Source organism: Neovison vison, chromosome 1, assembly GCF_020171115.1.
Source record: "Neovison vison isolate M4711 chromosome 1, ASM_NN_V1, whole genome shotgun sequence".
In the NCBI taxonomy this organism is placed as follows: Eukaryota; Metazoa; Chordata; class Mammalia; order Carnivora; family Mustelidae; genus Neogale; species Neogale vison.
The window spans coordinates 294,257,325-294,273,700 of record NC_058091.1 but is presented as its reverse complement, the minus strand read 5'-3'; the positions used below and the strand labels follow the sequence as shown (position 1 = coordinate 294,273,700).

The window sequence follows — 16,376 nt, the reverse complement described above, 5'->3', positions numbered from 1 at the left end:
GAGTATAAACACTCAGAAATAAGTGGTAATAGGTACACGTTTTTCTACTCTTTGTGAAGTTTTTATTTTGTTGCTCTTAGCTTGGTTGATTGAGTTGTTGATTTATTCATTCATTAAGCATGTGTATCTTTGAGGTCAGAAAGGATAATTGAAAAACTAAAAGAAGACTAGGCATGTTTTCTGTCAAGTACATGTCACAGTTAAGATCTGAATCAGGAGGTCCTTTGAAAATCAGTGTAGCCTGTTGGGGCAGGAGATTTGCATCAGAGACATTTTGAAACACTTCCTGTTACCTTCACTTTCCTTATGATTCGGTCAAGTACTTTAACCTTTTTTTCCCTGTTTCTTCATATGTGAAATGGGATAATGTTGCTAAGGAATACATATGTGGAACTAAAATTGAGTAAGACATTTCATATTTAGCTATCACAATTTTTTTTTTTTTTTTTATGTTCTTGTATGTGTCCCTTGTCTTAATGAGTGTAACACTTTCATTTTGTCTGAGGGAACATTAGGGGCCCAGAAATGCGAAAAGAAAAAAAGATGTAGATGAAATTGGGTTATATTCTGAGACTTATGGCCTTCTTAGTCTGGAAAAGATTTTCTGTATCTGTATCTCTTAACTGTAGAACATAGATAATTCAAAATAGGGCAAACAGGAAATGCATTCAATCTAAATTAGATGTGAAGGGGCATTCTGATGCAAAATAAAATACATGTGAATCGAAAAGGCAAGGCATCAGATGTCTATGCTCCCTCCTCTTTAATAGTGGAAATTCCACTCAATGATACTAAAGCAATTAATTAAGTAAATCACATATTACTTTGTATATTTTTATCTGGTAAATGTGAACATTCATTCTTTCTGGTGGAAAGGAGAACTCCCCAAGTTTATTGCCCTAGTAGGTATTAGTCAGTTTTGCATTCAACAAAGCAATCTTCTCGGTCTCTTATTAAGTTCCTGCTTAGTATGTAGCTCCCCAAATGCTTTCTTTGATGTTAGAATGTCAAATGAAAATTTCCATCTAATATATTCCAAAGGACAGAGCAGGAGGAACACATATTCTGAAAACAAATCTTCACTCTATAAAACTACATTAAGCTTTATTTGAGACAAATTAATTTATTTTGTGAAAAGAACAAAGGAGAGGATCGACTAAATCAAAAAGATTAAATGTTAATTCACTTGATACTTAAAAGGAAATTCTCTGCACCACATTTCTCCAGTGGTCTTATTAACACCACTTCAGGCCAAATACAATATACATGCATCATCAAAGAATTTACAAGCATATTCAGTTCTCTGATTTATCAACCACATTTCCCACGGAATACTCATTTTTTCATTACACATATGAATTAGTTGTAAGTTAAAGTTTATTTTATTCGTCTTTTATTCCAATTAGTGTCCTGATAATTGTTACTTTGATTGCCTATGACACATCTGCTCTGGAAAGTGATAGTTCAAGGTTTTTATAGAGATGGTGATGTTATTTTCCACACCTTGTGATTTCAATCATTACAATTGTTAAATTTGTCAAACTTATACACCCATGTAAAGAGACAGCCAGTTTTATAAGGGTTGCTAAAAAAAAAAAAAAAAACGCAGTCAGTGGTCTTCATTTCCCTTCCTCATTTTTTCTTCCCCAGGTAACTATTTTCAAATCTGTTAGCTGAGTTTTTGTGATTTACTCCATATCTCCAGAGATTGTGCTTGATTGATCCTTTAGGCATTTTCTATTGACTTCCCACCACAGAAGTTGAAGACTAAGCTTTCTTTCTTTCCCCAAATCCCAACACATAGACATATATTTCCCCTCTATCATCCTTCAGAAATAAATACATCATTATATTGGTGAGGTCAATATGGAGTGGTTACATTATCATAAAGTAAATGAATTCTATTCCCAAATGAGTCATACAGTAGACATGCTTACTTACATACTTGTATCTATCTTACTGGATATAGGCTCACTTTTCTGAAATACTGTGTTATTATGTGTATCCATGAGAGAGAAGACTGACCCCTAAGAAGGGATAAATCTGACTATGAAAACACATAAGGTTTTGGCTTAAGGTTATAGTTTATCCAATAACATTGGATGATTACAAGAATGGAGAAAAATGGGTTTTAAACTTGTCCAAGTAAGAGATAATGATTTCGTTGAGTAATGTAATAGTAGAGGAATGGGAGAAAAAGAAGTATCCTAGATAATTTAGGAGTTAGAACTGGCAATTTTAGTAATTGAATGTTGGAAGGTGAAGAAGAATTCCAAGAAAAATCACAGTATTACCACAAGACTAGGAAAGAAAAATATTCACTGTAGACCACAAGTACATTGACAAATTATCTTACATATAAATGAAACCATTAAACTTGGGGAAATATTTGCTAGGAAAATGTAACTACTTTTAATGAATACATTAAAATACTTTGAGCATATGTACACATTTTAATAAAATACAACATAGAGAAACCATTCAGAAAGTATTATGTTAATATACCTGTTGAACAATATTATTTAAATACTTAGTACATTAGTTTAGTATAATAATGAAGCATTTTGCTCTTATAAAAAGGATGAATTATAAGTGGGTGCTGTATAAATATTTGTTTCCAACAAAAGCAGATTGAAAGAATAATTTTTTTTGCTATAGTATGTTTCTAACAATCAGGGAAGGTATAATAATAAATTAGAAAACAAAATTCATTATAGGACTTAAGTATAATACTTACAGTAGTTAAGTAAGTGGTTATTATTGCACATATTGATTATGATTATCATAGATACTGAATAATAAATTATTTCCTATGTAGTACTTACTAAACTCACTTGAAATTCCAAACATGTCTCAATGAATAAATTAAAATGTTCAAATTACTCTCAAAATAACAGAGAAATGAAGTTTGAAAGCTGTATTTTTTGTTTAACAGAAGAAATCAGGCAGTTTATGATTACTTAAACAGATTTGAGGAAGTTTGATTCAATGAGACATTTTGAAAGCCAGTTTCTTGGTGGATGTGTGTGTGTGCGTGTGTGTGTGTGTGTGTGCTGTTTAAATTTATATGCATTATTTATTGAGTTTCACTACGATACAGAAGAGAAGAAAGAGTTATTGAAATAATCTGCATTAGAACATCTACTCTTATTCTCCATTCCAGCTATGGCCATCTCCTTATCTAGAGAACTCCATAATTTTTCACACACCTCATTATTTAGACAAAAATTCAAGTCATTTGAAAGGAATAATTAGAAATTATTATCATGCACAATGGTAGATACTGCTAACTTTTCTTTCTGGAGACTATATACTTATCTCTAGGGAATTAGATATTTTCAAACTAATATCAAATACTACTACTACAAGAATCAAACACAAACATAATTCATTGGATAAAATTATTTATGTTTACTGTCTATTTCTCTGTCTCATATTTAACATAATGAATGAAAGTACAAGTCAGAATTTAAAATGACAAAACAGGGTATATTGATTTGTATGATTATACATTTATATTATATAAAATTATTGGTAGTTGTATTCTATTTCCATTGATACCTTGACATTTCAGGTTTTCAGATAATTGTGCAGAGTAGGGTAAATTCTCAAAATAAGATGTTATTCTTCTAAATGTAAAAGTTTCATATCCTCCCAAGAAATATTTTCTCTGTAGCTATATATCCCTTTGATAATCATATGTTGACCTTACAACAATTAAGCATTTAAATTTAAATGACTTCTGATATGACTTCAGAAAAAATATAGTAGGATTATGTTTCTGTATAATATGTTGGTATAATATACATTATAACCAAAATTATATTGAACCTATTCTTAGTTGGCAATTACACCAGATAACACACACACACACACACACACACACACACACAAGTATTTAATATTTGCATATGCACAGAACAAGAAAATATATAGTCCTATCTTTAAATTACCAACAAGGCCACAATGTATTTTAAAGAAGTTAGATTTTTACTTGTATCAAGAAATATTTTTCAGAAAAGTAGGACAATAATGAAAATTTGTTAACTACCCTTTTCTGAAACACACCCCCAATACAAAAACAAGTGTTCAACTACATGAGGATGGGGAATAGCAATGACTTCATATGTAAATGAACACTATAATTTATACAGAATAATTTGAACAAAGTTTAAAGACATGAAAATTTAACTATTATGTCACATTTAATGTTTCCCATGATATAGAATTCAAAGAAAAAATTTGAAAGTCCCAGTTATTTGCGACTCTGTTGGAAGGATTTGTACTTACTGTCTGGTCTTGCAAAATGTCAATGTAAATGAGAAGAAGAGACTAGAAAAAATTTATTCATGTTAATATTTGAGGATTGCAAACTTGGGGAGAGCTGTCTGTGATTAAGGATGAGTAAACCAAGGACATGAATCAACCTACAAAGAGGAAACATGTTAACTTTACATAGTTGATCAGACAAGCAGTGTACTAGAGATAGCAGAAGCATATACTTTGAAAGGAAATATTCAGTGGAGAAAATGATCTTTATACTTTCAAAGAAGGTGAAGTAAATAACGGAAGTATAGTGAAAGGAACAAACTTTAATGTTGTGTTCTAGATTTAGAAAAGTTACAAGAAGTACTTTTAATTTGATTCAGTATTGTAAAATGCTACAGCAGAAAAACTGACTTGTCTCAAATACCAAAAAATTATAGTTTTTTTAATTGAACTACAATTGGCATATAATGGCATTAATTATACTAATTTCAAGTGTGTATTTATTTTTTATTGTGTGTAATAAAAAAAGTTGAGTTGTGAGTAATAAATAGAAAAAATAATTCAACAAGTAAAATTTAAATTCAGCTAAATCTGAAATGATTGACAATACGTGAAATGTGAAATATTACCCATCATGATTTTGACTTCCTATAATTACCTTAAATACATTCAGAAATGATAGCATCTATACAAGATAGGGTAATGTTTCATATCAGTAAAGATGGGTTATGTCACAAAGTTATTTGACATGATCCAGAACCCATTATAATTGAATGCCACAAGTGTAATAAAACCTCCTTTACTCACAGTAGAGAAAACAATAAAATCACGTATAAATTTCTTTATACTATTACCTCTCCTTAGCTATTTTCTAAAAATATATAATTTTTGTTTAGATGCCTAAAACATATCCTATAGTTTTCTAATCAGCACAGAGACAAATTCAAAATACTGTAATAGGCCAGGTCAATTAATTTTAAGCTCAAGGTGAATCCTTTTGTGATTTTCTTCCTTTCTTTTCTTTCTTTCTTTCTCTCTACTGAAAATTCCACCATAATGTTAAGCAGACATCTTTTTATTATTCATTTTATTTTCTTAAACTAGTTTCATTATTATTTGGCTTATTCAGTATGAAGCTGAAATATATATATAATAAAACACATAAATGATGAGGAAAGGTGATTTGGCAGAGTTAGTGAAAGAATTGAAAAGAAAATTAAGGAACATTTTAAATGTATGTTAAAGCATTGTTTAAAAAAAAAAAATGATCACGAGACTAGCCTGATAAAGCTATAGTGAATACCAAATACAATAATCCACCCTGGCTAGAATTTAGGTAAAGAAAATAAAGTTTTCTTTAAAGTTTTTTTCAAAGATTTCCTTAGTACTTTTAGCTGTTAGGAAACAAGAGAAAAAATTTTCCTCAATCATTTGCTAGAACTAGTAAGTGATTTAAGAACTTTATATAATATGAAGTTAATGTATAAATATTAATTGATTTTATATGTTATTATATATTATATAATTGTAATATATAATTATATTACACATTTATATATTATGTATACTAAACACATATATGTGTTTATGGTTATATTATATATAATTAATAATTTCAATATTCTAACAAAATGAAATCAAATATGCAAGTATCTGATAAGGAGATTCACAGTGACAGTAATTTTGAGGTTGAATAAACAATTGACCCAAAAATACTATATATGAAACAAAAACTCTATATAGTCAACATTTGAGTGGTCTCATAGAAGTTACATTTAACTGTATTAATCATGTATTAAGTTATGTATATTAGGTTATATTTTTATTTATGAATAGGATACCAAGATATGCTGGTCTGATCAGGTGAACTATGACATCATTTTCTGACAGAGCCTTAGCCACCTCATGATTGTACATCCTTCCTAGACATCATAATTTTTAAATAAGCAATATTTACCAGCTTTGCCTCATTGGTTTCCACTGGTATATTTCTGAAAGCAAAATTCTGAAGAATCTAGCCACCAAATGCCAGCAAGCTTCATGGAATTTGGTATTATGGACTCCCCCACAAAAATATTGCTTTTTCTCCTTACCTGACTCTTGTAAGATTGCCAGCCAAGGTCCCCAAATATCTTCTGTGCAGATCTCAGGTACTGGTGCAATTCTGTCCTCAGGGTTTAGCTTCTGGATGACCAAGTGTTCTATGTCACAAGCATAATAACAGCTTGGAGATGGGTTAGAAGATTAGGATTTGGGTATCTTCTGGAATGTGTCATTTAGGATACTTTTGGTCAATTAACAGGAAAATAGAAATAATTAGAAATGTATTAAAATAAGGCAAATGTATTGTTCCAATTAAAAAAGATTAAGAGAGAAGCCATTTTCAAGTTTAATTAATGAAGGAACTAAAATATATCGTCAAGGAACAGATTATCCTAATTCTTCCCCTCTGCCAACTTCAGCACACTGGCTTTTGCTCCCAGATTTGACTTCTCGTGTTACAAAATAGGCAAAACCATTTTAAAAATTCAGTCTCACACAGGAAAGGCTAAATCCACAGAAGAGAACATGTCCTTTTTCAGAGAAAAGTTTTTTAGAACTTTCTCACACCCCAGCAGATAATTTCAACTATTAACAATGTCTGTCAAAATCTACGGAGATATGCAAAATGCTCATAATATGAGAGCATACAGGGTATATGTGTAATATGCTTTTAAATTAGGATAATAGTAATTTTTCAACCATTGAGATATTTTTAAATATGAAAAGATTGAATGTACTCAAAACAATATTTTAGGCCTTTTGTTACATTGACAAGAGCAAAGAAATTCATTCTTTGCATTTGACATTTTTAACTCCTGTTGTGAATTCTTGTTTCATAATGGTATTTTAAAAGGATGTCAGTTTTAAGTTATCTTTTATTGATTTAATTCAAACCTTCAAGCACTTATCTTTTATATTTGTTGTTCTCTTTTTATATATGACACTTTATGCTACTATAGATAACACATTTTGTGTACCCAAAACAGAATAAAAAAACAAAAAGTTGGTGAATCATTTATTATTATAAATATCCAATCCAATTAAACTCTGTATATTTGATTTTTAAGTGAATTTATAGAAGAGTAATTATGTCATTCAATGATATTGTTCAATTTTATGAATCATATATTATTGGCTAATGTTTAGGTAACTGCAATTTAGTAGGCCCTGGTATGAAATATGAGAGGTCAGTTCTGCCATGACTCAGAAGCTCCTTTTGTCAATAGCTAAGTAATTCTTAAATTAGAAATTTTTGACTATTAATGTATGCTCTTTAGGAAGAATCCAAGAACTCTATGAAATAATAATACATAATAATAGCAAAAATATCACATGGCTATAATGCAACACATGTTCTAAATGTCCTATATGTATCATCTCAAATAATTTTCCAAAAAGATTCATGCCATGGCTCTTATCTTTATTCTCTTCACAGATGAGGAAACTTGTATGAGGCATTAGGGATTTCTCAGGTGGCTATGCAGGTGGCTCTGCCTACAGGAGGATTTCCTATCACCTGAGTGAGGCCTCTGGGGACATTCCATAAAGAAACCGTAGTGATTAGCTGTCCACTTCTAGTAGAAGGTGCCTGCATATCACTCAGAACTCCCTGTAAACCAAGATCCAGTTTTCTCTACCACTGGGAATCCCTAATGAAGCCCCAGGTACAGTCTGGAGAGATAAGTTGATATAGCAGAAGTGGGAGACACTGATATTTTTTCCACTTGCATTTCCTAGTTACTTGTGTCTTTGAGACCAGCTGGAGCCTTATCTATAATCTAGCACTTCCATTTAATAATGAAGTATTGCTGGACATGATCATTTATATAACTTGTTTCATCAGACAACATGTTCATAATAAGCAACTTAACTTTCAGTCTCTGCTAAAGCCCAGTAGTAAACTAAAACCTGTTTCTTAATTGTGATGAAACCACCAGGGCCTGCCATGGGCTCCCCACAACACACCTACCACTGACACTGCAAGCATCATTTGATCTGCTATATCATAGGGCCAGGTAGCTAAAATATTTTGCAGACCAGCCAGTCCAAGCCTGTTGCAGATCCTCCTCTTTTTTGGGGGCCCCACTCAAAGCTAACAGCTTTTCAGGTCATCCAATAAATGGATCAGAATGGAACATCCAAATGAGGAGTATGTTGCCTCCAAAATCCAAAGATACTGCACTAGTAGTGCAACAATTTTTCTTTTGCATTAAAAGAGAGAGGTCTCAACATAGTCCATACCACTGGGCCCCAATATATTTTACAGAGGTGGAAAGACCTTGAATTTTAGTAGGATATATTTTTCGTCTTCTGCACAAAAAACATCTTATGAATGTGTTTGGAGATAGTTACTACTTTTCTGCTAAGTCCAATCAACAAAATACCAAGAGCCCCATGAACTAAATTATTAGGTCGGGCTGGAGAGTTGGTCTAACTCCAGAGAAAGACAGTCAGCATGTACCGCTGGCCTTGCCACTTCAAAAAACACTACATCTTGTGGCAATTACTATTACTTATGGGGGGGGGATCACCAGATGAACTATTACATATCATATGGGGATGTATTAATTTTCTCAAGCAACAAAATCATATCTGGAAGGACAGACACATTAGAAAGTCTGAGTAAGTTTACAATAATCCACAGTCATTTTTCAAGATCCATTTCTTTTCTTCACAGACTAAATAGGCAAGTTAAATGAGGATATGGCAGGAATAATCCCCACTCCCATCTTCCAAGTCTTAAGTGTACTACAATCCATCCTAGAAGGCAGGGGTGCTTTGAGTTAACTATTGTCATATATAGACACAGTCTTAAGGGCTTCCACTAGGTTTCCTACCACAACAGCCTTTCTTTGGGTCAGGGAGCCAATGTGGTGATCTGGCCAGTTGCTGAGTACATGCATTCTGAGTGTCTATGTTCTGGAACAGGAAATAATCATGCAATGGGCTTGGAGACCTAAGCTAAAACCCCATTATCACTGGGCTTCTAGAAGACTTTACTCTGTCTGGTGGATCATGTTAATGTTCTGGGTCTTCTGAATTAGTATCGGTCAGAGCTGTCATCCAGTAATCACTGAAAGATCTGATGATTTTACTTTCCCCAATGACTGTCATCCCAATAATGGCCATGGCTCCCTTTGGAGAGGCTCAGAAAGATTATCACTATAAATTTGTTTGGGGAATTTGAGTTAGTCTCCTGTTCTAGAACAGACTATTTTCTGGATATAGAATTTAGAATAGCATCCATCTTTCATTTTCCTAGATACAACATCACCAACCAGCCATTGACACAGGTTTCCGCAGTGTCCCCAGCTTTATCACGATCTGTCCACTTGTCCCAATTATAATTTTAGGATCTCTTTCTTCCTGAATCAGTGCCCTTGTTTTAACAGAAGACACCCTGCAAAGCAAAAATAGAATTTGTATTGTAATTCAGCCACTTGTAAGATTAGACTCTAACTTTCAGAAATCTCAGCCCTGTGCCTAAAGAATAACAGGGTTTCTTACAGAAGAGATATAGAATTTTTTTAGGCCAGTCATGTAGAACTTGAGCAAGGAAATTGAGTCTCTGAGATCATTTCCTTTTTTTACGTTGTTCACTTCAATTAGTAGCAACCAGCCAAACGTGTTATATTTATTATTAGTTTGACAAAAATGTTTTGGGGTGCCTGAGTGGCTCAGTTAGCTAAGCATCCAACTCTTGGTTTCACCTTAGGTCATGATCCCAGGGTTGTGGGATAGAATCCTTCATCAGGCTCTATGCTCAGCAGGGAGTCTTCTTAAAAATTCTTTCCCTGCCCCCCACCTCTCTCAAATAAATTAATCAATTAAAAAATGTTCTATGGTACCAAATACATGGTCAGCCAGGATTTTGTATCATGTAAGTGTTTATTTTGGAGTATCCAATGGTGATATTTTATGTATATATTTTTCCTATTATCCATGGGCTACCATTATTCTCTTCCCCACTAAAAATAGAATAACTGGCATCTCTAAATCTAATGAAATTAAAGAACCAATTTTGTGTCTCACAAAGCCAATTCAGAAAACTTATCATTAAGATTCTATTCCTCTAAAACTACTCTCAGTACTAAAATCTTTTTCAGTCAAGGTTCTCTGAAGAATCAGAATGACTAGGTAATATATACTAAGATATTTACTGTAAAAAAAAATGGCTTATACAGTTGTGGGAGTTAGGTGTCAAATTCTACAGGGCATACCATCAGGAAAGACATGCTTGAGCTTGGGATGTAGGTTGAAAGGGCTGCCCCACTCCTGGGCAGGTTAAACACCTGCCTTTGGCTTAGGTCATGATCCCAGGGTCCTGGGATCAAGCCCTGCATTGGGCTCCCTGCTGGACAGGGAGCCTGTTTCTCCCTCTCCCTTTGCCTGCCACTCCCTCTGCTTGTGCTCTCTATCAAATAAATAAAATCAAGAAAGAAAAAGAAAGAAAGAAAGAGAGGAAAGAAGGAAGAAAGGGCTGTCCTTGGCAGAATTTCTCCTTCTTCAAGGAAGCCTCAACTCTGCTTGTAAAGCCTATCAACCAAATGAATCATACTCACTTACATTATCCAGAATAAAGGATTGTAATGAAGTGATTATGGAGTTTAATCACATCAACAAGATACCTTCACAGAAACACCAAGTTTTTATCTGAACAACGGAGAATTAAGCCTCAGCAGGCAAATGCATCAAAATGGACATCACATTAACAAAACAAACAAACAAAATTACATATAAGTTATAGGCATAGATCAGAAAATGAAGAAATTTGTGTTCCTGTTAAGGAGTATAGGTTTTATCCTATAAAAAATGAGATGAAAAAAAATTAAATTTTATCAAGATTTATCAAATTGTATCAAGATTGGAGCTTATTTTATAATAATTACTTTGGGTCCATTGTGAGGAATGACAGGAGACTTCTTTAGGAAACAGTCTTATGATACACAGGCAAGAGAGTCACCAGAATGGTAGGAGGTGTGTGCAACCAGGAGTGAGTGAGTAACATGACTCCTTAAAGTATATGCCGTGAGAGTAAGTAAAATCACTCATTATTCATTTTATTTAATTAATATTACATAAAATCACATTTCTGGAGTGCCTAGAATATATTCAGAACTAGGAAATTTATAGTACTAACTTTATGAAAATTCTGCTCTTGTCCACAGGACCTCAAAGTGCAGAGGTACTGAACATGTAAAGAGAAGATGGTCAAAAACTGGATATGAAGGGTTGGAGATATGCCTGAAGTGGTATGGGTATGGGGGAGAGATGCCTCTCTGTGTGGACCAGAAGGAGCAGTACACGGAAAAAATAAGACGACCTGGAACGGGAATGCTTTTAAGCAAAATAGACAAAATCAAAGAAATTGAAATTCAGTATTTAACTTGAACGCCCAAAGGAATGGAGAAAAAACTAGTAGAGAATAGTGTCACAGAAACTAAAGATGCCATTTTCAAGACTAAATTAATGGACCACAAATTAAAAAGTGCAGTGAGGTCAAGTGAGACAGGAACTGAAAAGGATTCATTATGTTTTGAAACTAAGTGGTAATTTGTAAACTGGGGAAAACACAGTTTTATTAGAAATCTGAAGGGTAGAAGCTCTTGTATAGTAGGTTGAAGAGTTAATGGACGTCAGAAACATGACTAATATTTGAAGGCTATGGAAGTTTGACTTAAAATAAAATATATTAGACTGTTAGAGAAGAATAGAGACGTGGGGTATTTTTGTTTTGTTTATGGGCAGTAATTTAACACATTTTATGATAGGGAAAAATAATCCTGTGGTTTGGAAAAGATTAAAAGAGCAGAAAAGCATCCATCTTAACAAAAGCTCCAAAAGGACAAAGAGTTTCCATTTATTTAGTTTACTGCCATATCACATGTACCGTAGTTAATCAAAAATACTTGCCGAATGAATGAATTAAGCAAACCTATAAAACATAGGAGGGAAAATTTCCACTGTCCAAAAATGGCTAATGGGAGATGATATTCATTGTCATCATATAAGAAGACAACTACTATCCAGGTAAGAAATTGGAGAGAAAATTATGCTTGTAGTTTTTACCCATTTGCTATATTCTGATATATCTTCTCATTTACTTTGGCTCTTGCAAAGTCATTTTATTTAAATATTATTTTTTCATAATCACAAACCTAAAACTGAGGTTTAGAGAATTTCATAAACTGGAGAATCCAGAATTTGAATCCAAGTCATTCTAATTTCATGGCCTGTGTAATAGATGATTCCTATATACTGTATAAAATGTACTCTACTATTCCCCTTCATTCTTTTAGGTGGGAAAACAAAAAAAAAGGTATTGTTATTGTTAAAGGAGTAAAATTAAATTATAATTGTGTTGACAATTTGTTCTGGTTTTGAGGTTATCATAAATCATTACATTGGCATACATGTTAAATACTATTGAGTAACCTGCTTTAGATAATGACCTGTCACTTCCTCTGAGAAACTTTCTCTGACCATCACAGTAGAGTAAGTAATACTTAACATGTTCCATAGCACAATTTCATGGAGGGATTGTCTCAGAGAGAGAGAGAGAGAGAAAAAAAATGATTCCTTGCCCTTGTGTCTTATATTCAGTATTCTTTGAAGATTGAGCCAAGGCAAGGCTTAAGTATGAATGATTTCTTGGCTGAAGTGTTTGAAGAACAGAGAGAGTGAGGGAAAAGAGACAGGTAGAGAAAGAAGAGAAGCCAGGATTTCACATTAACCTATAGAGAGTTTTCGAGAGTTGTGGTACAACCATTTATTTCCATCATGCAATGTCTTCCAGGAGGCCATACCAAAAACTACCTCCAAACTGACCATGGTAGGAAATAAAGGAGAATAGGCTGTTTCCCACTTCCCTTACCTCTCATGGAGGAACTCCATGATTCTCCATGAGGAGTTAATTGCCACCGCCATGACCACACCCACCAGAGCCCCCCATCTTTTGCAGCTTTGGGGGAAGCCAGATCCCATGGACCAAATAATGTTTTGTTGTTTTGTTTTGTTTTAAAGATTTTATTTATTTATCAGAGAAAGAGCACACAAGCACAAGCAGCAGGAGCAGCAGAGGGAGAGGAAGAAGCAGGCTTCTCACTGAACAAGGATCCTGAGACAGGACTCAATCCCAGGACCCTGGGATCATGACCTGAGCCAAAGGCAGACGCTTAACCAACTGAGGCACCCAGACGTCCAGATTGAGTAATATTTTAACCAAATTCCAGCCCAGACCTTTATCGTATTGGCTTCAGATGGGGGATCATGTGGATATGCACAGTGACTTGCACTGCTCATCCTGTAAAGAGAGAGAAAGTGACAAAGAGGCAGGAGACAGAGGAGGGGAGTGAAACCAAGGAAGAGCATAAAATACTTAAAATATAATGTGTCTGGTGTATTTCATCAGCAGTTGTACTGTGTTTTTTTCTGGTCAGAGGAAATATGAGAGAAACAGGCAGATGAATAGACTTCTTGCTGCGAAAGAAAGTACGCTATTAATTTCCAGAAAATAAAAGCACAAGTAGATGCAATTAGTTTATAAGGTATTATTTTGTGTTTACCCATTCAAAAGGAAGAAATAGATCTATAGAAAACATTAAAATTGCATAAGAATTTTATTTTGAAATAATTTTCCTTTGCAAAAGCAAAGTGTGTATAAACAATTTAAATACTGAAGCGCTAGAAGGTCAGTTAATGTTCTCTGGACCAAAACGGCCACAGAAGGAATTCAATGCAACCAGGCCACAAGTCACAGTATATGATTGAAAATTAAATATACACTCACCCTCTCATATATTTATCTTGGAGGTGAGAATTTGAGATGAAGAGAATATTTTTCCCTTTTAATACAATAAAAGAATAGGGAGAAGGGGAAAGGCACATCACTATTTACATCCTTATTTTTAACTGCATATAATAAACCAGTCAATTTAAATAGTCAGTTGGTCAATTTAAATAGACCGTACAACTGAGGAAGAAGTGAATAAAATAATATATTTTTTCATACCTTTTGCTAACTTTGAGGTTATACTCACAAGATGACTCTCCACACTTTTCTCATGTGGTAGGCTGGATACTTTCCGACTTGAGGAAAGAGTTATGGAAACAGAGACATGACAGCTGTCAGGTTCTTTGTTCAAATTTAATCAGGAATCAGCCAGAAGTAAATGTCCTAATCCATCAACACCTGCTTGGGATAAGCAGTAAACCCACCAGAGACAGAGCCAAATATAGTGACTTAATTAATTGAAAGGTTTTGGCAACACATCAACATGTGGTGTTTCAGCTCAAGCTCTGGGCCTCAGCTAATGTGGAGGAGAGTCTGTGTTAAGTTCTCTCTAAATTTGATATTTAATATATCAGAAGTTTTTTTTTTAATACCAGTTAATTTGGGAAGATTTCAAAGTTCCATGAAAAGATAGAAAAGAAAGCCTTCTTGATTTTTTTGATTAAATTGGTATTAATGTCTCTTATAACTTTTAGATGGCAAGTTATTAAAAATATGTGGAGTTTGGTAAGAGCTGTACTTGGGTACAAGCAGCCTTCTTATATAGCTAATACGGTGCTGAATCAATTGAGGAGTGAGTGCTCTAGGACAAAGTGATGTTAGTAACTCTTGTTCTGGAATGCATCTGCAATAGCATAAAGAAAATCATTTCACCATTAGTCAAGCCATAAGAATGGAATGTACTGAAGAGGTTTTTTGGGGGGTGACTTTTTTCACTTAACATGCTGCTTTCAAGGTTCACCGATATTGTAGCATATACCATACTTCATTCATTGTTCTTGCTCATAATATATTATACCTATAACATTTCTTTTAATTTTAAGTGTATTTTGTCAGATATTATAATCATTTTGGTTTATTTTTGATGTTTGCATGATGAAGATTTTTCTATCCTTTTACTTTTAACTTATCTGTATCATTGATTTGTGTCTCTAGTAGAAAGCATATAGTTTAATCTTGCTTTTATTATCCCAGGTGTCTTTTCATTGGGTAGTTTAATCCATTCCTATGTAATGCTATTATTGGCTTTTTTTTTGTTTTTAAATAGGCCCTCCAATTACCATCCAAAAGACTAGAAAAAAGTTAGTTAAGAAGGGGACATGGATTGAAACACTAATATGAGAATTATCCAAATCAGAAGCCTTTTTTATAAAATCAGCAGTCTCTGGGAATTAGTTGAAATAACACATAAGCAATCATTTTTACATGATTTACTGGTTTACATGATACAAACTTACATTCTGATAATTTTGGACGGAAGATTTTTCTAAACTAAATCATACTTCCATGTCTTTTAAAGTAAATCATATTGAAAAAAAATTTCACCAGTAACTTGCCCCAATAGGAATGGTTATATAGAATGATACTAAGAATGGGTAGATTCTTTAAAGGACCCTCCAAGAACTAAGCACACTTCCTCCTTAACAAGATCCTGACAAATTGAGTAAGAAAGCAGAGACACAAAAGAAAGACTAAAATATCACCTTATGATGAATCACAGATAAAGTATCTGATGTCAGTTTGTGTGAGAGCCAGTTGGGTCTGCTTTCAGAACCCCAGAATGAGGCATGCTTAGTAACTCTCTCAGCTAGTATTTTCTGTAGAGTTTCAATGCTCCCAGTGGAAAAGACACTGGAGAAAAGGACAAAACTGAATCCAACGTGGTAAAATATTCTTCCCCAATTTACCAATGGGTAACTGCTGGGAAATAATTCTCCATGGATTTTTCATGTACCTGCATGGTTAGGGTCTCCTCAGCAAAGATGTGTTTGAATAACAAACAGTTTTGGAAGCCAGAGGTTCATCCAGAGGAATCTGAGGACATACCTCCCCAGGAACATTCTAAAATAATAATTACAATCCCCTCTCTTTCCCCTTCCCAGAGACGTTTGTTTTCATCCGAGGGTGATGAATATTCTCTCTCAAGAGTTGAGAAGGGTAGATGTGTTGGCAGCCTCGCGAAAGTTGAGCCTCCTAACATTGGAATTCTGCTCCTGGGTTGCAGCCACCATATGCATGGGTAATACTTGGCCTTCATCACAAAGCCCTTTGG

General features: G+C 33.8%; 1 protein-coding gene across 1 annotated transcript in view; it reads right to left on the bottom strand.

Moving 5' to 3' along the window:
- Positions 1 to 13,239, bottom strand: part of LOC122894644 (receptor-type tyrosine-protein phosphatase T-like) — a 47,834-nt gene extending 34,595 nt beyond the window's left edge. The window contains 2 exon segments of the mRNA XM_044232422.1: positions 9,587 to 9,712; positions 13,187 to 13,239. Coding sequence (XP_044088357.1) covers positions 9,587 to 9,712; positions 13,187 to 13,239 — 179 coding nt within the window.
- Between the last annotated feature and the right edge of the window lie 3,137 nt (positions 13,240 to 16,376).